The sequence below is a fragment of the Rhamphochromis longiceps genome, linkage group LG1 (assembly GCF_057381845.1).
Source record: "Rhamphochromis longiceps isolate RC_006_pf linkage group LG1, R_longiceps_female_GT1.1, whole genome shotgun sequence".
NCBI classification, from domain to species: domain Eukaryota; kingdom Metazoa; phylum Chordata; class Actinopteri; order Cichliformes; family Cichlidae; genus Rhamphochromis; species Rhamphochromis longiceps.
The window spans coordinates 16,042,521-16,067,898 of record NC_140557.1 but is presented as its reverse complement, the minus strand read 5'-3'; the positions used below and the strand labels follow the sequence as shown (position 1 = coordinate 16,067,898).

Here is a 25,378-nt window from a genome sequence, read left to right as displayed (position 1 = left end):
ATTTGTAGGGAAGAGCTTAAGAATCCTTCCGTCCTCTGCTGAGAACAACTCCACACCACATAATTTTGTCCACAGCCCCGCCTAGTTTTAATAAATTCTGCCAAGTGGTTTTTGCCTAATCTTTCAGACACACGGGTAAACAAATGACAATGGAAACTTTAATTTCCCTGAGGCTCAACCCGTTTTGACGATAAAGGCTTGTGTTTTATTTAAATCTATTTTAATTTTTATGTCAGAATATATGACAGAATAGAATAATCCTTTAATTGCCCCACAAGGGGAAATTTGGCTGTAACAGCAGCCAGAAAGACACATATACAACAAACAGGTCAGAACAGAAACATACAAAATTTTTCTTACATATTTACATCAAGGACAATGGGTTACTATAAACAGAGTGCCGTTATTAAATTAAATAAAATTAACTACAGATAAGAGGCAAACCAGGTTGTAGTGCAAATCGGTTGATTAAATTATTGCAGTTACAGCGCAGATGTAAACATCTATGTTTGTTGGGAGCAGTTCTGATTGTACAGTCTGACAGCTGCAGGGAGGAAGGACCTGTGGAAACGCTCCTTCATGCATCTAGGATGCAGCAGTCTGTCACTGAAGGAGCTCTGCAGTTCAGCAACATTTACATGCATGGGGTGGGAGACTCTATCCATCACAGATGAGTCCTTCTGTCTCCCACCACCTGCACTGGGTCCAGGGTGCATCCCAGAACAGAGCTGGCCTTCCTGATGAGTTTATCCAACCTCTTCCTCTCAGCTGCCGATAAACCGCTGCTCCAATATACAACACTGTAAAAAAATGACAGATGCCACCAAAGAGTCATAGAAGGTCTTTAAAAGCGCTCCCTGGACTCCAAATTCAATCACAAATCTGTTGCTGTCTACAGACACAGAAAATCACATCTACTACTTACATCCAGCAAGAGCCTCTTAGACGTGAAACTGAAATTCCTCCACCTCCCAGATGACATTCTTTGTTAATGAAGCTTTCCACTTCAGGCTCACAAACATAAGATCTGGGACTTGACTCTTTGTTTCACCCTCCTCTGCTCAAAGTTGTACGACTGAAGGTCACCTACTCTGGTCAGAACACAAAAAGGCTCCACTTGTGTTGAAAAAATGAATTAATCATTAATCTTTTTGAATTTGAGTTATATTTATTTAATTCCCTCACTATGCTCTGTGTGCTGCTCTTTGAAACTTTTGAACATTAAAGGTTACTTATTGCATTTCAGGTCTGACACTCTCATGTAGGAAACATAGAAATTGTTTTAATTGGTTGCCAAATTAAAGTGAAATTAATTTCACTGATTAACTGACTGATTCTTAGTGATACACTGGTCACATTTTTAATCTGTTCAGTGTAAAACCAACTATGACAGATTTCCATTTCCTGCATCACCATCTTAATGCATTTGGATTTTCATGACAAGGCGTACTTTTACGATGTGGCTCAACAGGTTGCACGTATGAAATGTTGAGAGCACAATCGAGATTTCAATCTTTAAAAGAATCCCTGAAAATGGGCCAAGTGATGGAGTATGTAGACTTTCAAAAATACATTTTGAACGTCTACATACTTATTTTTGGCTTCCCGTTTTAATTAACATCCTGTTTGAGGAGATGATGCCCTTTGAGCTCTCGTTCTACAAATGTGCACATCGTACTTTGGTTTAAATGTGGGTGCCTTGTCCCAGTACATCCACTGTCAACACCTGATATGTTCAAGAGGGGAAGAAAAGAAATGAAATGAAAAATTAAATCTCTTTTAATCTCTGTGGCTCTAATGGAGGAGGCTGCATTCTCGATTCGTTATTGTCGGCAGTGCTTTGAAGAATGAAACAAAGGAACAATATTAGGCCTAAGTAAAGGGTAAAAAAGAAAAACAGCGCTTTGTCGCTTTCATCGCCAATGAACTATAAATAAGACTAATGTATCAGAAACAGAGTGGAGAAATTAGTGGAGTAAATGAACCGTTCCCTGAATGAAAACATTTAATGAAAAGCTCTCAAAAAATTCTCTTAAGAGACCTCCAAATTATAAATATTTATGCCAAGTGACTGTATAAGCTTATATATTAAACTTAATGTAACCCCACAGCACCAGATTGTGACTGACAGATGTGAGCGGTCAAGTTCGCTCTCATTTTAATATCCTGGTTCAGTGAATCAGTCACCTTGACTTATGATAGCATTTGCTCTCAGCAGGCGCCTGTTTGACACACTGATTGTTGTGTACCGAAATACCCTTTAACATAGAGGGTATTTTGGTACACAACACACACAATTTGAGACACAATTGGCTGCTTTTTAAAAAAAAAATATATAAGTAGGAGGAATAAAAGCTCTAACATTAAAAAAAAAAAATCTAAACTGTTTCATTGATCATAATTTTGCACAGTCAAAGCTCTTAAATCCTTAAATCCCCTAAAATGTTGATTAAGCTCAACAAGTCATGATTATGTTTGGTTATTAAAGCTTAATGCAATTCCACGGTTAACCCTGAAAGTCACACTACAAATAAAACCTGCAGCTTCTCCTTTCAAAAGCATGGATTATATTTGGCTCTGTTTTTATTTGGAGTTGTGGCTTCGTTTTAAGGCTAACAATGTCCGCATACTATAACTGTTGGGCAGCATGCAGTGTGCTATTAAAACAGGATGAGGACAAATACATCACCATAAATGGACTACTGCCGTTTTGCTTAGAGGACGTGCGGGCCAAAGACATTTCATACAGCACCGAAAATGGCAACTAAATGGTTTTTGACACATACAAGTAACTCTACAGCTCCACTGACAGATGTGATAATCTGACTTTCTCCTCTCCTGTACTATTCACAGTTTTGCGTTCTTTTTCTAACTCCCTCACAGGCGGAACGTTTATTGAACAAGAACATTCGAAAGGGCATAGTAAACTACTACGATGACTTGGACTTCAAAAACATCATGGACTACGTTCAGAATAGGGTAAGACGACTCTTAATTTCCTGTTACTTGATAAACGTCACCTGTCTTTTTTTTTACATACAGACTGTATTAATCACCCAGAAACCCTCAGGACTTTAAATAAAGTCAGAAACCAAAGTTCCTTGACTTGACTTTAGTAAATCCCCAAATACACAGCTTTAAAGGATAAATAAATATTACAGCCTATACCTCTCCATCTGTACTAAGAGTGATTTTTTTTTTTTTAGATCACTGATCTGTTTTAATAGTTTTAAGGGTTAAAGCTATGCCCTCTAATCTATAAATTATAAACTAGAATTAAAGACATGCTTCATGTGTTCTTAAAGATGCGTTAAAGAGTCAGGTGTTTAGCTTTTTTTTTTTTCTTTTCTTTTTTCTCTCTCTCAGTAGGTGCATGTTGTTGTTATAATCCCTTTAATGACAGCTATAATGCGACAGCCAAGCTAGTTAGACAGAACTAGTATTAGCTGGTAAATATCCCGGTAAACACTCACATCCTGTTATGGTCATATCTAGTTAAAAAAACTAAAATGAGGCCAGTGCGCAGACTATGGGTGAAGTCACAGTAGTGGTATCCATCTTTTATGTATAGTCTATGTTAATAATCTCCTGCAGTAGAGACAAAGCCTGATTATTATTATTATTATAAAGCTGAGGATTTTTTGTTGTTTTAAAACTGCACAACCAGTGAACCTGAATCCTCACTGAAAATTTTTAGTTGCATCGCTGTGCATGACCATCAGAGCACACCGAGCCGCCATGCACACAGCCTGAAGCTGGAGATCTCTTTCCCAGCTTTTATCAAGCATATGGTAATGCACTGTAGGGGACAGCGGACTGGTCACACATTGAAACTAGCAGCCAGCTACAAACTCTGATTAGCACAGGAGAGGGGGCATATGTTCTGCACGCTACAGGCCTTCATCATTTTAAGGATTGTGTACTGTGGATTTGTGGCCTGATTGCGTGATAGTTGCAGGCTGCTTGAATTCCCTAAAGCTATTGTGTCTCAGGTGATTTGGTGGTTTAGAAAATGGGCTGAATTTTTTACACAGTTGTGGACTGGCAGCTTTAACAGCATTTGAGCATTGTCCATGAAAGCTACAAGAAAGATCTTTGTGTGCATTTGGTCAGGTCCAGATAACTGATAACGGGTGTTTGTAAAACTTTCTCAGGATGAGAAACAGTTTATGCATGTCGATCTTTGAATGGAGGATACTGGCTTTTGCTTTGATGGGGCTTTGTCTCTGTAATACACCGAGCACACCCTGATCTGTTTCAGGGTTAACACAGAGGGGCAGATGATGGTTCATGTGCACAATCATACTTATGGACAATTGTGGAATGACCAGTTAATCTCACATTAGTCTTTGGATTGTGTGAGAAAACTGCACTACCCAGAGGTTACCAAAGCAGGGACGAGGACAGGCAAACTTTACTCTATACTAGCTGGATGTGTAAATTGATAAATAAGGCATTTATACTGAGAGAACTGTTGCTCACTCGATAATTTCTCTTTTTTAACCAATCGCTGTAAACCCTAGAGATGGTTGCGTGTGATAATCCCAGTAGATCAGCAGTTTCTAATTCGACAGGTCTGAATTGCATCAACAAACACGCCACCTTAAATCACATTTCTTCCCTATTCACATGTTCAATTTGATCTTCAGCAGGTTATTAACAGGCAGCGGAAGAGGCCTAATAAATCTGGTCAATTTATAAAGAGAGAATGCAACGAGAGTTTTAAAAATTAATATCTTTCTCTTTCACAGAGAAGGTTTGTTAATGCTGGAGGAAAAAACATCTGACAATAATGCATGTGCTTAGTTGGTTAGGACAATTGGTTGGTGTATTTATTTTTGTCAAAGATCAGCAGCACCTTGGTTATGCAGATCTTAGTTGGTTGTGTAGAAAAGAAGTGCCGATTAATTATCTGTCAAAGCATAAAAGGAGCCTCTTTTTTTTGTTTTGGCAGCCGATTCATCCAGTGACATGTTTGAAGAACTTTATAGCAGCAAAGATTGCTTCAGTGATGTTAGAAAGCCATTTAACAGAAGCCTGTAAAGGTTTTTAAAGCTGCTTGCTGGGCCCGTTGCCCTGCTCTTAGAGAGATTAAGTGTTTTTCTGAAGAACTTCAATGGAAAACCATGTTTGAAAAAACAAACTTGGAGGGCACTGAGACTATGTTCTGAACTTATTTTTGTTTGTGAGAACGGTACCAAATTCAGTCATGCATTTGTGTTTGCGTCGTGTAAATGGTGACATTTTTCTCTGTTCCTTTCATATAAGATTTAAAAAGGCGTCCCTTTGTTGTCGGTGGGTAAGTGAGAACAACTGAATAGGAAGTTTATGTTGCGTTTGTCTGTGAGCAATCAGAATATTTCACTGCTCATACCAGGTCTGTGCCCTGTGAGCACAGTTCTGTATCCAGCAGTGTTTTTAATGTTCTTCTACATTATAAAACCATCTATTTTTTATTTTAATGTATTTTGTGTAATGTCGTCCCGTGTGCCCGCTGAACTCTGGAAAAGCTCATATCCAGTAAGAAGAAAAAAACATTTCTAATGTGTTTAGATGGCACCTCCGTCTGTACTGTCAGGTTATTTTATTTTTGTGTGTGTGTAATGCGAAAAGGGTCAGAGGAGTCTTTCCTGCAAAATGCCTGAAGGTGTTTTGAGTGTAAACTCAACAGGAGGCATCCTGTCCCAGTCTCCATGTAAATAGCTGCTGATGTTTTGGATGGGGCTACGTCTTAGCCATCTGTCATAATTGCAACAACAAAGAAAAATTGATTGTCGGGACCAGTTTTCAGGCTTGAAAACGCCCTCATGCCTCAGAGCCCGAACAGTTGCGTCAGCACTTTTTCTTTTCTTTATTTTTGTTATCGAACCGTCTCTGAATCCAAAAAAGGAAATCGACAATCCAACATTCAGAGCCGGGACACACATATTGTTTAGTCAGAGGAGGCAGAATTTAATTTCTGCCATGCTATTTTTCTTCCATCCCCTCTGGTGACAGTCAATGCTGGACTCATTGTTTTCTGTTTTTCTTGAATGTGTCATTTCAGAAATGCATTTTGAAAGCTCTTAGCATGTGGCACAAACATTCGCTTTGGCTGAAGGATGAATTAATTGCATTAAAATAGTTAGATTTCACAAAAATCTCTAATAGGATAAAAAATATAATGATGCTTTTAAATCCGAAAGGTCAAAGCTTCACTTTCATAATTTTCTGGAAGTTTCTCACTAAAACTATTCTTACAGCGAAATAGTGACCATTATTCAATTTGGTAGGATGCCCAACTGGTGACACCCTCTGTGAATAAAGGACCAACTTTGATGAAAATTTGACACTTTTTTTTTCTTGCCTGAACTTCCTTAATTAAACCATTGCCTAGTTTCAAGGTTATACCTTTGAGTTTCTCCATCCATCCATTCATTTATCCATCTCTTATATACTGTGATGGGTTAGAGGCAGGTTACATCCCTGGACAGATTGCCAGTCTGTTGTTCAGCCAACACAAAAAAAATGGAAGAGAATATTTCCAGTTAACCTCACATTTATCAGTATGGTCAGCTCCATAGATTTATAGATATTTCTGAAGTCAGTAGGGGCATGGATCAGAGAAAAGAGTAACTTGAGCAGAGAAATAGCTGTGTGAGTACTATTTTAAGATGGACTTTAAGTGAACCTCTCCTTGACAATATTAAAATCTGATTCTGTACAGGTTAAGACATCTTCACTTTAATAACTGAGATAAGACTCCAAATGTAGAGTCACTTGAAAACAAAAGCACACCCACTTTCTATTGTAAGAGTTTCTGTATCAGGACATGTTAAAAATAACCTGGTCCTTAGCAGGTTCTAAATTTCGGTAAATACAACCTCAAGTGAACTAAAAAACGTGTCATTTTACACCATGTCATTATTTAATTAACAAACATTAAGCTGAAATGCAGAAGCAGTGTGTGGGAAAATGAAGTACACTCTACTGCTTCCATAGGAATGGGGAAGTAGGTGTTAATCAAATGCTCTTGATTAAATGATCATCAGCAAGCGTGACCACCTGTCTGAAAGCCGAATTTTTGCCAGTTTGCTGGTCCGGAGCATTCAGGTCTTTTACACAATGCCAGCAACGAAACACATCAACAGTGATGAAATTAAATTGGAGAGGTTTAGTCTTAATGGATAGCACCGCATCTGGCAAAAACCAAACACAGCATATCAGGACAAAGAGGCGGTCGAGGGGTGATGGTTTAGACTGGTTTGGAATTGGACCTGGACATCCTGCAGTCACTGTCTCGACCATGAACTACTCTGTATACCAGAGTCAGATGTGAGGCTACATGTCTATCAGCTGAAGATCGTGCAAAACCGGGTCCTGCAACAGGTCAATGATCCCAAGCACAGCAACAAAACTACAACAGAATGGATGGGAAAGAAAAGACTTGAGCGAGCTGTGTCACCAAATGAACTGAAGCAACATTCCCCCACCTCATGTGAGAGATTGTGAGAGACTGATAAAGTCGCACAAAAAATTGCTTACTTCAAGTTCTTGACGATTGGCTCTACAAGCGGATGTGGAATGACTCTAGGGTTCAAACTCCAGACTGTAATAACCGCACCACCACTTCCTGTTTCTTAACCGAATAAAGCAAGTAGGACAGGCATGGGGTCACATAGAAGGGTTCTGCATATTTGTTTTTCTCATTACATTTACACACTAACATAGCAGGCGTACACCTGAGCAAGACCAAGCAAAATCCATCTGAGGAGTTGACAAAAGTTAGAGTTGGGCCTTAAGTCTAATTTCCATTTTTTTACAAAATAACTTTTAACCATTTCGTATCTGAAATCTTGTATAGTGTCTGAAAGTGTGACGCTATCACTGGTTTTACTGTTAATGGCTCTTCCTTTGACACAGAATGATAAATGTCACATGAACCACAAAATAATTGATCTCTTAGTTTGAAGCATACTTAAAGATGTGTCTTCAGTGACAAACCACATCTGTAAGCTTTTTGTTCCAGCTGTAAAGATATTAGGAAACATCTCATTCTGAGCACAGAGTTCATGTATAAGTGGTAGGTCACATCATATCCGGTATTAACTCGATTTCAAGCTGCCCTTTCTATCCACTGTGCCTCAGTATTGTAATGGAGATGTGACATTTATTCCACCAGTAAGCTGCCTCTTTCTTCGCCCCTGCAGAGGAGACAGAGGAGACATTTTTCTCACACAATTACATGCATAATTTATCAAAATAGTTGTCATATTATTGACCACTTGTTGGTTTCATTGCCAGGAGCAACAATTTTTCATTTCCCTCATTAGATAACACCTTAGTCACTGCAGACACTTGCTTCATAAAAACAGTTCAGCTTGAAAACGTCTCATCATTTGTTAACCACAATCTGTGCTGCAGGCACAGCAATAAATACCCCCACAGCACTGCAGCCGGGCTTTGTTGTGTATACCAAGAAGTGTTAGAGCACTTCAAACAAAAAAGTCATTCAGGCAGACACTCTTTCAAACGCCATCTTTCCCGAGTGCTGCATGTTTCACTCAGAAGTGTTCATGCATATTTATAAGCAAATTCTGGATTCATCACGGAAAGCATTGGCGCAATTTAAGCATAGCAGTTGTGCATAGACATGGTAAATTTCATTAAGAGACAACTGTGAGCATAACATTAAAATTCATCCAGTGGTGTCTGTCAATGAAAATATAATAAACACAGAAACATAACACAAAATGCAGTAACAAACAAGAAAAGTACGAAGTCCATTAATAAATCTTACATGAATGCACAAACACTAACCTTTGCCATCCACTTACTGGAAACACTTGTATTCATTTTCATGGGTTGAGGTAGAGACATTGAACTTATATTGCAGTATGGTTATGATTATATGGAACATTAACAGACCTGAAAACAAATCTTCACTAGATCTCCTTTTCCATCCATCTAATAGAGTTTAAAACTGTACCTATACAAATGTACTGAGTTATTACAGCACTTGTTTTTTTTTTTGTTTTTTTTTTGTGTAAATGACAAAATACTATAATTTTTGGTAAAAGCAGAGAAAACTCATTTTCAGGAGCTATATCAGCCTCGGGGAAGTGGGTGAACTGGTTCCCTGCTGTAAAAATTTCAAGCAGCTGGTTTTACAAGACCTACTGGTTTGATGGGAACTAAAGCCCCAGTGACACACTTTTAGAGTCCAGACAGTGAACCTACCGGTATGTATTACCGTAAGTCACTAGGAAAAAACTGTATTCTTCAAGGTTGTTTGGCGTAGATAGGTGCAATTTTTCACAAACCGGTATTAGGTGCTGCACTGACAACTACCGTGCTTTGGTTGCTAGTGGTTCTTATGGAAGCCGCCAACGTCTTTGCAAACTCTCACTACTTAATCTCCAAGCAGTAGTGAAAATATAAGAAAAATACATTGGATTTAGTTCTAAGGCACAATGTTTACTTTGAAAAATGAGTTGCAAGCCAGAAACACTTCAAATTTTTCACAACTGTTCAGTGCTTCATTAGCAAGTGTTTGCATACAAGTTGCCATCTTCCATGCAAACTATGGGCAACTGCAGCAATCTGTTAGTGAACAAAAGAATTATATGCAAGTTTTTGGTGCAGCAAGCTCTTTCAGTGACAGCTGCAAACCATTCGTCAACTTGGTTGGGCAAAATATTTTTGTAGAAAAAGAGGCTGCCAGGAGATGGCCAACCTCTAGATCCTTGTGAATGTCATTCTACTGAATTAAATCAGACTCTACAGAACTCAGCTGCCAGACTTTCAGCTAGAACGAGGAGACAAGATCACATTTCTCTTACCTTTTTACACAATGTTTAGCATTGAATTTAAGATTTTACTGATTTCTGTTAGTCTTTCATAGCTTTGCTCCAAGCTACATTTCTGACCTCTTAGTAATTACCATATGCACCAGAGGTCTTTTGCCTGTTCCAGGGGCCCAACTGAAAACTCAAAGGGACAAATCTGAAACAACCTGTCTGGCAAAATCAAGTCAAGTCAAGTTGGCTTTATTGTCACTTCAACCATATACAGTTTAACAGTACATAGTGAGGCGAAACAACGTTCCTCCAGGAAACAAGGTGCTACATGCAACATAAATTTACAACATAATTTAACAGAAAAACTCTAAACTAGCTAACTAAGAGGCCTAGTTAGCTGGCTAGCAGAGACAAGACAGACTGACCTAACATAAATTACAACATAAATTAACAAAAAACTAACTATCTAAGGATGACTTTTTTTTGTTATCAGACAGCAGACAACAAAGTGCACGTGCAAATGTGCAAACAAGAGCAGCAAGTGACAGTGTGACAAAAAAAAAACCCACAACGTAACATAATAAGGTTTTGTGATGATGAGTTGAGGTAGTGGAGGAACAGTAAACATTCCTTAGTGTAGCAGCAAAAATTAGGAAGTGCAGAAGTTAGTGCAAAAAGTCCAGTAATAATATTGTGCAAAAGAGCATTTACAGGTTGGTGTGTACGATGGTTTGGTGGTGTAGGTCAGTGTGTTTGCGCTTGTGTTGATTAGTCAGTCCAGTCTCAATGTTTTGAGGTAGTTGAGTTAAGCTGAGTGTGTGTGTGTGTGTGTGTGTGTGTGTGTGTGTGTGTGTGTGTGTGTGTGTGTGTGTGTGTGTGTGTGTGTGTGTGTGTGTGTGTGTGTGTGTGTGAGAGAGTCAGTCACTTCCTTGAAATCATCTTTTAAAAAATACTTTGATGAGAAAGCTTTTCCCTCCCCTTAAATTTACTTTAAAGTGTCTTTTTTTCCCCTCTATTTGTTAATTCTGTTTTATTCTGTTGCTCCTGTGAAGCACGTTGTAATGTGGAGCTTGAACAATGTTATATAAATAAAGTCATAATTATGGTTATTATTAATACAGTAACAATAGTAAGTGATCCTGAAAAGTTTAGCAAACTTTTTGAAAAAAAACACCTCAGTCTTTAACCTGTAATCACACGCTCATTATGTTGCTGTAATTGCAACCCACGCTTTGAGCGGTTGGCTCAGAGGGGGACTTAACCATACGATTAGTCACAGTCTGCATGCAAGCAGCTCGTCATCAGTCAGCTGGACAGTCACAAAATTAGTCGCTTATTCTGCAAATATTTAATTCCAGGGGACTTTTGGAAATTTAGTCACAATAAAAAAAATAATAATAAAATAAACTCGAGCTACCAGCTTATTGTTGTATACCTCTGCAAACCAGCTCAGCTAAATATTTTGTGAGGGTGACTTTTTGACCAATTAATGTTTATACAAATTCCTGACATGTCACATTCATGAGGATGTAAACACACAGAATTCCTTCAGCCACACACTGGGGGTGAAAAGAGAGAGAGAGAGAAGTGAAGGGAACTGATTTAACAATTACTCCATGAAGGCTCTGTAATTGTCGAGGTTGCCAGTTTAAGAGCTACGGACAGATGGACAACCCTAGAACATAATGGCTTCGGTCATGACTGTCACCAGTGAGGGTCATAAAAATAAATGTGTCACATCACTTTTAAATGACTTTGTATTTCAATTTCAACTTTAGTAAACAAACTGTTGTGTAATCCATCCATCACTCTCACACGTCACATCAGAATCTCAGGAGATGGACGTGTTTTGAAAAGATGCTTCATTTTTATGTCATGAGGCTGCGTAATGAACTGAACAGTCTGCTCATAGACGGGATTAGATTGGGTGATACTGCACTGTTGCACCTACCACACTGAGAACTCTGTGTTCTTATATTAAGTTTTTGTTTGTTGTTGTGGCTTTTTTTTTTTTTTTTTTTTTTGGGGGGGGGGTTTTGTGTGTGACCTTTCTTTGGGTCTTGACCCAGTGCTGGAAAAACAGCTGTGCAGAATCACACCAACAGAGGAGGGAGTATTGCTTTGGCAGACTGGCATCATATCAGCATACTGATGACGCCGCCTGACAAAGAGCGCTCTCATATCTATTCATTTATTCATCGTCCCTCTTTATCTCTTGTCTCATTCTCTCTTTCTGCCTCATGTTCTCCCTCCAAATAAAATATTAGATTCAATAAGTGACTACCAAGCAGAGGTACCAGTATTGGGCTCTGCTTCGCTCATTCTTTACTCTCTGAGGCAGCTGTGCAGTTGCTATCTACCCCAAGTGAAAGCGTAAATCAAACAAAAATAACTGAGATGTCAAACGGCAGCTGTAATTTACTCCGAGTGCCATCAATTGAGACATATTCCCCATTTTTATATTCAGATATTGAAAATCCTTTGGTACCAGATGTCATTTATATTGGGTCTAATTTTGTTTTTCTTTCTTATGCTAGTCAAATACAGGCGTAACTCCATTAACAGCTGTATCCCATTAATGCTAATTGTTAACTGAGGCGATACTGCTATGACAAGTTCATTTGCATTTCTTGTATAATGAGAAGTGCCAATTTAAGGCTTATGTCCTATTTTAACAGTGAGTTTGTTCTTCAGCACTACCTTAAAAACTGTCACTGTTATTGTCACTTTGGATGAAAATGGGAAATACAGTTCAGCACACCAAAGCATCGGTGTGGCAACTTTTCCACCCTGTACGATGAAAACTGAGCAAAGAAAGTGCACCTTTGTGCCTTCAGCAAATGTAAGAAGAGGTAAATGAAACGAATAAACTGATTGCCTAAGTAATAAACACAGAACACTTAGGAAATGCCCCCTGAACCACCTTTTCTTATGTTGTAGATGCATAAACACTACAAATTCTCATTTTGGCTTGTTGGTTGGTGGTTGCTGGGAAACATGACATCATAATAAATTGTGCGCAATTCAGGTTTACATGGATGTAAATTAATGTTATTTTTATGAAATAAAACAATATTAGGCTTTTCATAGGTCTTGGAGCTAGATAAATGCTACAAATGGGTCATTTTAGTCCATTTCTAGTTGGTTGCTAGGCAATGTTAAGCCATCATAAAATGTCACACATTATTTAAGTATATCTGGATATAATTTAGATGTTATGTGCATAAACAGTATGAATGGGTCATTTAAGCTTGCTGGTAGGTGGTTGCTAGGCAATGTAATGATGTGAAAACCTTCAGGGTCCCAAGATGTACCTGTGTGCCAACTCTGGTTGCACAACTGCTGATCATTTAGGAAGAGTTTGGAAACAAATGAACAGAGCTTTTGTGTATTATACTGGATTTTGTGTTGTTTGTATATTGAAGAAGACTTAAAACTTTATTAAATACGTTGTTGTCTTACTAACGCTAATGTGTTTTCCCAAGTTTATTTGCTGTTGATTTGTTTAGGTTTCTTTAGTCTCTTGAGAGTTTGCAAAAGAAGAGGGCAGTAAAAATGACTGGTGCAGCCTCTGCAGCCACTTGTTGATCCCACAACATGTGGCTGCAGGTGATGACACATAATGATTCACTGTTCTTGTGAAGATGATAATTTCCAAATTTGATGCAGGTCAGTGAAGCAGCAAATTCTCTTTGAGTATTCCAAATTAGTCCTTTTATCTCCTCCTGGTGAAGTATTTTGTATTTTCAGGTTTTCTTTCGAAATGGGAATATTTTCCTCAGATCTGAATATTAACATAAATTCTGATACATGGCCTGTGATGTACGAGCCACCTGTCCGGGTGGTATCCTGCCTCTCACTGAATGACATCTGAAATGGGCCCAAAACCCCCGTGACTCCGAATTGGATTAGTTATTAAGGAAATGGATGGATAGACAGATGGATGGACTTGTGCCGGAGTCGGCTCTGAGTATTTTGTACACAAACAGGCCAGCACTTTACAAGACAGGGACAAAGATGCATCCCCGAGGAAGAGCTTACATTTCTAGTGGGAAGGAAAAATGCACCTGCTCTTAAAAGTAATGAAGGAAGTAGATATAAGCAGGTTTTTGGATATGTGCAAATATCACAATACCTACCGACCTTTTCAAGAATGTGGTAGAAGGAATGAAAGGGGGAAGCTGTGTTTGCACAGTCAAATAAATTTGCCACCAGTGGAAAATTGTATTTGGATAGTAAACACAGCTGCATCTGAATGTGAATATTGATGGTATAGTTTACCTCATTTGTCTTGTAAACAGCTCAGTAAAATATTTTGTACAGGGAAACGTCACTTCTTCAGGGGAAAGCCCTTCAATCTGCTCCTTTGAAATTCTGGCTGAAAGGAAAAGTGTGAGAGAGAATCAAATACTAACCGGATGCCAAATGTTGTTAATTGTGATTAATTTCATCCTAAAATGCTACTTTTGGCATCATGCCAGCACAACATAGTTAGTTACTTATTGACTCTCTCTGTCTCTCCTGTGTTTTAAAACCACTTTCCTTTTCCTTCTTACCTTTAATATTGTCCTCTTTGTCAGTTTAAGTGTTGTGGAGGTGAAGAATTTAAAGACTGGAAAGTCAACATGTACCACAACTGTAGTGCGCCTGGTCCGTTAGCCTGCGGTGTCCCATATACCTGCTGTGTTACTACTAAGGTAGGTGTCATTATTGATGGTCTTACCACTACATCGGCTAGTACAATATATGCTTTTCTTGTTGCAATAATACCTCTTGTATTACCAGTTTCTATGTATGATGCTAACTGCTTCTGCCTCTTCTGATAATACTGCTATAGCACAATTTATGTTCAGCTACTACATTTAAAACATTTTTATTATTATTATAATTACAAGTACATATTTTACATGGTATATAACATTTAAATTATGTTTTTTTTAGAAACTACTTGTGGGTAGACTTTTACATCCATCATGGGCATGAATGTCATGGAAATTTAGGGCATTTAATGGTTTCTTTGAACAGCTTTTGTTTTTAATGACCGGGTGGGGGGGGGGGGAACAAGAATTGGGTGCACAAGTTTGAATTTGAACTTATATTGCACTGACTACAACCAGTAGTTTTTCTTTTATCAGCATTAAAAAGATTTGTTTGACAGCACTCATCAGATTGACCAATATTCAGAACAAGGGAAATCCAAGGAATTCAGCAAAAATCTAAAGTGGAGACTAGTAGATTTGAACAAGTTGGAAAAGTCGCTTGGAGCCATTTCTAAACAACTGCAGATCATCAGTTCATCAGTTCAGACGGGTCTATGTAAGCACAATTTATCTGGAAGAATGCCAAAACTGTCATCATCACATAAGAAGAAATTGGTTGTAGGATGTTCAGAATAAACCGAGGCTCAAATCTGGTGTGAACTGGAAGCCATATGCCTTTTGGAGAAAGGTTTTATGGTCAAAGACTGAGCTTTTTGACTATAGTGACAGCTTGAGGTTTTCAAACTTTCAACTGTCAAGCACGATGGTGTCATGCTCTGGGGCTGCTTTGCTGCCTGTGGTACATTACATCACACAGAGTAGATGGAATAATGATCGATGAGTACCTCCAAATTCTTCAGCTTCATCTCAAATCAACAGCTAGACACTTAAAACCAAGACACAGATGGGTGTTCCAGCAGGACAATAACCCCAAACACTCATCAAGACTGATTTGTGGTTTGAAATGTTGACCAGTTTAATATATGTGTGGATTTGAGAAAATCCTAAAATACATTCAAACTTGTAAACCAAATGTTAAAAGACCAAAATGACACTGGCATTTATCATCTTAAACTGTATCTCATGCTGACCTATTTTTAATGGGGTCCAGTTATAAAAACATATGAAGCTAGAATACATTAAGTCCCCTGTAAAAGAGGATTGCACATATTTAACACACCTGTCTCTTCACTGGAGTTGATGAACACTTCATGCTAAGAGGTTTTTAAAAACAATTGTGTAGATGTTTTGTGGCTGCAGTGGGAATGAACAAAGTCTGATTAGTTAAAGCTAAAGATTCCAGGTTTGCTGTTGGGTGATATTCACGTGAAAATACGTGAATAAATGGCTTAATGGCTAAAGTGTGGCGTGAATTTATCTTGATACATCCTCATCTGTCTCATGAGAGGGTTTTTGATCTGCAGTTGTGCTGAGGAGAACTCCCAAAATCCCACGCAGCTTCACTTCTGAGAGACAAATTACACACTGTGAGATGCTGGCATTTTATTTGCTCAGGAAGGCACCTTCTCACTGAGGGCATGCAGTCTCACAATCACAGTGGGAGCTGAAGATCAGAGTTAGATACCAACTAATCTGTAATTTTATCATGTTTGTTCCTGAATTTGTTTTTTTAGTTTTGGATTTGTGTGTGTGTGTGTGTCATTAAAGCTCTCAGACACACAGGCCTAAAGATCTGTCGGCGACACCTTCCTCAACCCTCAGCCCCAAGCAACTGCTAAACAACTGAACTTCTGATTTTCATCTGCAAAGTGGTTGGCATTAAGGAATGCACATTTTTCTCTAGTGCTCGGTGGCTGCCAGTGTCTGTGTGTCTGGGTCTTAAAGTAATAGCTCTTGCATGCAGAGTGACATTTAAAATGCACCTCTTCACCCTATATTGTGATTAAGCCTTAGCCATGGCATGTGCAGGCAATTTTCTCCACCTCTAAGTAGCAAAGGCTCCCTGTAATCTGTACACCTACACTGTCCAGTAATTATAAGGACAAAGAGAACAAAGAGAAAGTCTCGAGCTAAACACACAACAGTTTGACGAACTGTCTGAACTAATGAAACTGATCTCATCCGACATTCTCTAAAATTTAATTTTATTTAAAGGTTTCTTTGTTGGGTCAAACTTTTTGTTAGATGTTTAGATCTATCTTTCGTTCGTTAGTTCGTTAGTTCGTTCTTTCTTTCTTTGACTAGCAGCATTTTTATGTGGAATAAAAATGGTCTTGACAAACTGTTTGGCAGAGAGAAAATAGCAAAACGATCCCTACCTGCCAGAGATGACTCACATAAGTGGCAACGGATGCTGTAGAGCAGAGCATATATGCCCTTAATGCAGACTTATCTTTGTGAACAAACATGGATATAATGATTTAGAGGTTTATTTTTAATTCCACTTAATTTTAGTTTTAATACAACAAGATGCAGGCTGCAGGTGACTCTGTTCTGAAGATAAAACCGTTAGATTAGATAAAAGCTTTTATTCTCCTGGCTGTCCCCACACTGTACAGCTTTCTGTTAATTTTCATTTGAAACATTTTACTTCTCTTTCAGAATAATGAAGTGCCCAACACTATGTGTGGGTACAAGGCCCTAGATGACAAGGTAAGACCACCAAGTCATAAAACACTTTATTATGTGCTGAAATATCCATTGTGACTATTGTGTGCTTTATATCCACAGAAGGTTCATTTAAACTGGGAATTGCAGACAGAAAACTGGCAGTTGCTGTTCTTTTTATCTCATTGACAGCTGAATGTTTCTTAGCAATAACTCTGGGTGTGCTGTGTCGCTCTCACACAACTGAGGACAAGTGTCAGATAATTAAGTAATGGACTGGTCTTATTATAAGCAAGGAACAGAAAGTTAAACAGTTGGAAGAAAGGAAAGGGAGCTGCCTTTGACTTTTTGTAGTTTTGAAATTGGACTAACCACCAGTGTTCTGTGTCCCACAGCATCAACCACTGCCTGACATCTATACCAGAGGCTGCACCGGTGCATTCATTTACTGGCTGCTGGACAATTATAAGATTATGATCATACTTCTGTTTTTGATCCTAGTGCCTCAGGTATACACACACACACATACACACACACACACATACACACACATTTGTACAGTGAGATAGTGATACAGATGCTTTACCTTTCTACTCATTTTTTACAAGTTAGCTTTTCCCATTATCTGTGGCCTTTTCTTCTCCTAATATGTTTGTATAGGAGTGTTCATGCAGAAATGAATGAAAGACCATGTGCTTGACTCTGTTTGTATGTGCAAATATTTACACTCATTTTTAATGTGTTTTATCCCAACTGTGACTCACTTTGTAACTGTGTGTTTTTAAAAAGTTCGAAACAAATACAGTTATTATTGCGGTGACGGGAAAGCTGTTGATGGTGGGTACAAACAACAGCAATTAACTTCTTCAAAAGGGTGTCTGAATAAAAGTGCGGCGCTCTGGAGGGGAGGGGCACAGAGTAGAGGCATACATCTTTCAATTGTTGCCCATGGGACAGAAAATGGATTTAAAAAGATGCGCTGAAAAAGCCTTTTAGAAGCACAATTTAACATAAAACATTAGCTGCAAAAAACAGGCTGGTTTAGTATGATTTACCTGAGACAAGGATGACTAAGTTATATTTTAATGTGTAGCGCTATATATGAGGAGTTATTTATGTCACTTTGTAGCTAAATGAGTTTTATTTTCATTATTGGTATTTATTCCCACCATGGATGTTTATGGAACAATTACCATTTAATTTTACTTTACCTTTTTAACAATTAAATGTTTAAACTCAATACAAAAGTATAGACAGATGTACAGATGGGCAAATAGATAAATAATGTAATAAAAGTCTCAACAGAAAGCCTGTTTAAACAAAACAAATGTAGACTAAAAAGACTGTCTCATTGGCCTTTATTCATGTACGAGGAACAACTAAAAAATTCTGAGCTTGTAAATGGAGATAGTCAGCAGCAGTGTCTTTTGTAACAAGATGAGATAAATAATATGGAGCATGGCCACTTAGCACTCTGTGTGTAAATACAAGAATTTTAAACAAATGCTAAAATCTCTTGGGAGCTAATTTATTGAGTATAAGGTGGGAGTGTTGTGAGCTTGATTTCTAGAACATGTTGTTAAATATCAACACGTTAATAGTCTGGATGCAGTATTTTGTACAGCTTGGAGAGATTATCTGTCAAAACCGGTAAACAGGGTATTACAATAATCTAAGCACAAATGCGGGAATTGTTGTTTTTTTGTGGGGGGTTTTTTTGTTTTTGTTTTTTTTTTTGGTTCAGCTGCGCAGACCAGAGAAGAATTTAATATTGTACCGAGATTTCAAACACTGAACTTTACATTTGAAACAAAAGAAGCAAGAGCCGGACTGATTTTAGGATATAGTTCAGGTGCTATAATTATTGCTTCAGTAAAGTTGGCATTTAATACAAGGCAACTGCTAGAGAGCTAAACCCAGTTAAACAGTGGGTCCAGCTGGTGAAGCTTAAAAGACATATATGGTTGAATGTCATCACCATAGAAATGATAAGAAATGTCATTAAAATACTAAATGATGCCAGCTGAAGCATGTAGAAAGAAAATAATACTGGACCCAGGACTGAACCTTGTGGAACCACACAGGTTAGGGAGATAATGTTAGAGGTGGCCAAACAGAGAGATTTCATGCAAGGTTGTACAGTTTTTCAGTTGACCTTTTTGTGATAGGTGTGGCTGCAGTGATGTGTCATTTGTACTTCAGATTTTGAGAACGCAAACTTGTATTTGCTTCTGTATTTACCAAAACAGCTTGCAGAGACTTATAGAGTGTACCTTTTAGAGCTCAGTGGAATAATAATGGATTGGATTTATATAGCGCTTTTCAAGGCACCCAAAGCGCTTTACAATGCCACTATTCATTCACACACTGGTGGAGGCAGCTACAGTTGTAGCCACAGCTGCCCTGGGGCAGACTGACAGAAGCGAGGCTGCCATATCGCGCCATCGGCCCCTCTGGCCAACACCAGTAGGCAAGTAGGGTAAAGTGTCTTGCCCAAGGACACAACAACCAGGACAGAGAGCCCAGGGATCGAACCGGCGACCTTCTGGTTACAGATGCGATTCCCAACCCCCTGAGCCACGGTCGCCCCGAATAAATCATCCAAAACCCAGATTAGCAAATGGAATAAAATGGAAATTGCTTCACCCCTTAGGCACATCTGACAGCTCCACAGCCTTAGGAGAGATAAAATCAGCTGTGCAGTTACTTGCTGGTCCAATTTATTTAGATTTGCTTGGACCAAACAGGCCATAATAAAAACACAAAAATTAACTTTTATTTTAAAATATTCTGTCTGAACTTAAAATGGACCAAAGATTTTCTTTTTAAATCAGACTTTTGTTCTTTTCCAGCATTAAAAGAACAAATGCACACTATTCATTCACTCTGCACACCTTATACTCCTTCATCCTTCCCTTTTCTTGAACCAGATTCATTTGGTAGTGTGGATGTAACAGCACAGATGCTGTTTTTCATTACTTTGCCATTTCTACCCTCATAAATCCCATTTTCAATCATACATTTAATAATCCACACACTCTGGCAGCTATGAATATATGAATGTAGGCTGTGCTGGACTTTAATAAGCATGTTGAACTTCACTGAGCTGTGCAGAAGGTGTCAGTCGTCTGGTTCATTACACAGGTGCTTCTCTTTTGCTCTTTGTCACACATCCTGATTTCTCAGGTGATGCCCAACATTTAATCTGGTGTCCCACTCTGTCAGATATTTGAGGTTACTTACGAATGTTTAGTTCCAAGTGGAAAATTTCATCTAACTCAACAGAAATCTCTATATAGCAGGACAAGTCATTTTCATCTCAGCTTCCAGTTTAGATTCCAATTGTGTGTATTTCTGGACGTGTGGTTAGTGTAGGTCTAATTAATAAAAAATAATAAAATAAATATTAAGCAAGTTTTATTCAAGACATATTAAAATGGAAAAAAAAATACACAAAGTGTATTTTTTGGCTGTGAACAATCCAAAAATGTGTATGTGATTAAAAGTACCTTTGTTCCTCTCATTTCTATGATTCACTGAGATTATTCTGACAAATTTCACAATCATGAAAAAGCAAATGGAACGAATACCAGCTCTAAATATAAATAAATAGATTAAAGTATTGCTGATATGTGTGCTTTTGTTATCTGAGATGTGAGCTTAATTTCTGGGATGCGTTTGCAGAGTAAGTAGAAAAGATTTTTTTGGTGAAGGCTGTGCAGATACTTGTCAGCTATTCCTCAAAACTGCATTAGGCACAAACTTAAACGAGTCAAAAAGAAAAGTCAGAAATGAAAATTAGAAAGCCCTTCCTCTTCTTCTTGCGTAATCTTTTTCTAAGTCATTACCATAAGACAAGCACAGATATTATACATAAAAGCCTTTTAGAGGGTTTATCTCTTGCATGGACTTTCTTGGCATTCACAGACCTGTATTTAATAATTAGCTGATTTCTTTCAGGCCTGAAAAACAAAAAACAAAGCTGGGAGGAGGTACAGGTGTCTAGTTTGCTAGTTCTCGTTTGGGAAACAGAAGCAGAGAGATTTCGCACTCAATTTCGTTGTGTGGACAGATGTGGCAGTAGTAGTCGCGTGCCCTTATTGCAGACTGTATCTCTGTATCTCTGCAAAGACAAACTCAGAAGCATACAAAGCAGCCTGATGTTGCTTCAGGTGATCTTTCAAAGGATGTCCAGTTTATCTAAACACACATTTCCTTTGTTCCTTCCGCCTCACATCTCTTCTTTTAATCTCTTTCTCATATCTTACATTAGGGAGGCTTTAGATACAAGGTAAAGACACAAATGAGACTGATGAGAAGCAGCCACAGTCACCTTTCTTCCACCATGCTTATTAAGATTCTCTCTCTCTCATTCCCTCTGTCTAGTTCTTCGGTGTGCTAGTCACCCGGATATATATCACTCGTGTTGAAGACATAAGTGATCAGTATGCTGAACCCACCGAAGATGCACGACGTCAGAAAGGTCGCTTGGACAAATGGTTCAAATGTATGCCAGAATGGGACTGACAGAAAACTGCAAGTAGCGAAGAGATCTGATATTCAATTGTGCTTTTTTTTTCTTTTTCTTTTTTTCAGCGTCCACTGTTTTACTTACTTTTAACAACTTTGTTGAAATACAGTGTACTAATGGTGGAAAATACTCGTTTAGATATGAGCTTTTAACTGCAATGTGCCTAACATGGTCTCAGGGATAAAGACAAAATACAAAACAACCACTTTTGTTTCTTTCTTTTATGTGAAATGAGTCTTTTCCAGTGCAACACACAATCACAGTTTGTGGCGTTGCCTTAATTTTGATACTTTTCTGCCCCTGTTTCTTCTGTTGATTAAACCATTGCTTGACCTTTCTAAATAATCAATGCTGAATTGGTATTGAAGTGCTGGTATGCATAAAAATGGTCTAAAATGACTTTTTTTGTTTGTTGCTTAAAAACAGCTGGTCAGTTTACCTTATTTGTATCTCCTGATGTGTCCAGGACAAGTGTTACCTATGATGCTCAGATGTATTACAGATATTTTATTAAAGCAAAAAAAACCTTTATTATGAAATACAATTTTGTCAGTGGGAACAGAAAAAAAAAATATGAATCTTAGTAAAGTGGCAATGACATAATCTCAGGGTGCCTATAAGCAGCAACCTTGTCTTTTAGAATATTGCCACTGCATGCCAGTTTGAATACTGCTGTTAGTAGACTTGCATGTAGTATGTATCCTACTCCTTATTTGTGTAGTGGTTGACAATCAGCACAGTACAACTGTCTTTAGTCAAACAATTATGCAGTGGAAATGACGATTTGTGATTGACATGTTAGTCATGATTGCATGTTTTCAAGCTGCCTTTTCACAGAATAGTGAAGTTATAAAAGCAGCACTTTAGATCTGCCGTGGCCAAAGCTGCGGACGTGGCACAAATTTTGTTTCCTGTAATTTGCCGCTTGACTTTTTTTATTTAGCTTTTTTTTACATGTTTCTGTGATCTAATGAAGAACAATTTGGGGCGTTTCATAATTTTCAAAGACTTTTATTGGCAAATAAATCAGATTTATGTAAACAGTGCCTGTTTGCAGTGTTGACCCTTCGTCGTAACAGCTCCCTCTGGCATGCTGAATATCAGTTTCTGAGTTCATGAGTATGCTTCTGATCACTCTGCGAAACAGTATACAATCACTGTGAACTGCCAAAATTGAAGCAGTAAATTGTATGAAGAAAAAAAATTGCGCCACTGCCAACAACAAAAAACCACATGATGCCTAACAACAGGTTCAAAGGGAACAATACAGAGATATTTCCCACTGACTATTGTTGTGTGGAAAGATGTAACAGGAGTAGTAGTGTGGCCTTTTTATTTAGACAGAGCATCATTACAGCAGAGCTATAAGTGTAACTCACTCGGTAATGAGTGTGGGTGTAGAAGTATACAACGTGAGGTATAGCGACGTTTATTTACCACTAATTACCAGCAGTAAATCAGTCACAGAGTTCTTCCTGAACATGGTGAAATGCTTGGAAGTATAGTCGCAAAATGTCTGTACAACACTACCATGAGTTCCCAGAACCTCAAACTTCACAAGCTATGGAAAGCTGACTGGTAACCACACTCCCCCCCCCCCCCATATATTGCTAATATGCTAACCACATAATAATAATAATGGATTGGATTCATATAGCGCTTTTCAAGGCACCCAAAGTGCTTTACAATGCCACTATTCATTCACACACTGGTGGAGGCAAGCTACGGTTGTAGCCACAGCTGCCCTGGGGCAGACTGACAGAAGCGAGGCTGCCATATCGCGCCATCGGCCCCTCTGGCCAACACCAGTAGGCGGTAGGGTAAAGTGTCTTGCCCAAGGACACAACGACCAGGACAGAGAGCCCGGGGATCGAACCGGCGACCTTCCGGTTACATAGTGCACATTGGATTCAAACTCATACCTTCGGTGACTACCTCCCTACTACTTGTCAAAGTGACGTCACCGAACATAATGCAACACCATTGGTTATTTCTCAAGTTAGCACGACGGTTCAGTGGTTTGCACTATTGCCTCACAACAAGAGGGTCCTGGGTTTTCCACAGGACCTCTAGTTTCTACACTGGGACACTCTCTTGCAACATAAAGCTCAAAACCTAAAGTGTTTCACATACTTAAAGTAAAATAAAGGTTAAAAAAACAGATTGGTCTAAATGAATTAACATTGTAGAGAAGCAGATATTGCTTTACAATATATTACAGCTTATCGTCATTGTGGTTTTACTATTGACGTTTATATATGCACTTGTTATGACCTAACTGAACAATGTGAATTTATTGTACTGTTGAACTTCTTGCTTCTGACGTAACATCAAACCAGAGACCGAAGTTGGGTTTATTTTTTTGTTTGGTTTTTTTGGGGGGGGGGGTTTTGTTTGTTTTTCTTCCTTTGTCAGATGTACACATTATTATCTTTAATTTGTATCTATTCCTGTAATATATTATACTGCAGCTACATCATGGCTAAAGCACATTTGCAATCGTTTCAGGTTCCACTCAGTTCTTGCCTTTAATTATTCGACCAAGGTTTACAGAATATTGCAGTGGTCCAGAAAAATTTTTGTTTATTTATTTTTTTGTTGCAAATTACATATTTTATTAATTAGGTGTTGGTTGAGCTTGCGCATTTGTAACTACTGGCTGGTGTATGTACTCTGTTGTATGGGGGTTTTATTATGTGTTACAGTTATTTTATACTCTTTACTGTGAGGATGCGTTTAGAGAGAATCAGTTTCAATATAAAGCGACAACAGCTTCTAGCATTAAGGAAATTATTTTTTTATGATTTGATGCATTTAAAAATGAAAACTATTTTTAGTTACATGGATTTAATTACATGAATGTCACTCAATGTGCTTCGTTTGTCTGCTTCGTTAAACTAACGGTGCTAAGGGAACTATTTTGGCTAATTAGTTTGTCACAACTACATTTTTTGGAAATTTGATTGAAACTGTAATGTAAGTTAAATAAAAATATATTGACCCAGTTCACCGTCCATGTGATATAACAATATATATGGGTAGTTTGTTATTTTCATATTCATTATTTGTCACTGGTTGTATAAATATGTACAAAGGTGGTCTCAGCTCCAAAGTTTATACAGTGTTGGAAAGACTGCACAACATAATTTGAAAGTATGTTTTTGAAATGCTTTGTTGGGTTTAGGTTGGAAAATAAAATGATTAAAATATTTTAAGAGTCCTGTTGTTTGTCTTTTAGTGGACTGTATTTAAGGAACAAACCACAAAAGCAACTCAATCACCAAACATCTCCCCAAGTCTACACCCTTTCCTAAAAATTGTCACCTCTGGCTTAAACATTAAAACCGCTTTAAAATTATAGTACTCAATAGGTCGTCCTGTGAAGGTATTTCGGGTGATGCTGTATAAATGATTGTTGATATCATACTGTGTATTTTCTAGGCCAGGCTTCATCCTGAGTTTACAGCTGTGTGTAAATTTTTCATGTTGAAGTATGTGAGCATCTACAGACAAAGACGGAACAGATGAAAAATGTAAAAGTTCCTGAATTATTTCCATAAAAGTCTCCAAACAGAGCCAGTTCTTGTAATAATTCAAGCTGTCACATTCAGCTCCACTGTTACAAACCGTCACTAATGCTTACATGTAAAATGCCCAAGAATGGTCCGTATAACAGGACATTCATACCAAAACATACGAGACAACATAAGAATATTTTATTAGATTCGCATTGGAGAAAG

General features: G+C 38.1%; 1 protein-coding gene across 1 annotated transcript in view; it reads left to right on the top strand.

Moving 5' to 3' along the window:
- The window catches only part of tspan15 (tetraspanin 15), a 42,240-nt gene extending 17,393 nt beyond the window's left edge, over positions 1-24,847 (top strand). Inside the window, exons 4-8 of the mRNA XM_085400275.1 lie at positions 2,884-2,979; positions 14,360-14,476; positions 17,102-17,152; positions 17,503-17,616; positions 21,494-24,847. Of these exons, the coding sequence (XP_085256401.1) occupies positions 2,884-2,979; positions 14,360-14,476; positions 17,102-17,152; positions 17,503-17,616; positions 21,494-21,634 (519 nt within the window). The 3' untranslated portion in view covers positions 21,635-24,847. The remainder of the gene's footprint in view (positions 1-2,883; positions 2,980-14,359; positions 14,477-17,101; positions 17,153-17,502; positions 17,617-21,493) is intronic.
- Positions 24,848-25,378: the final 531 nt, after the last annotated feature.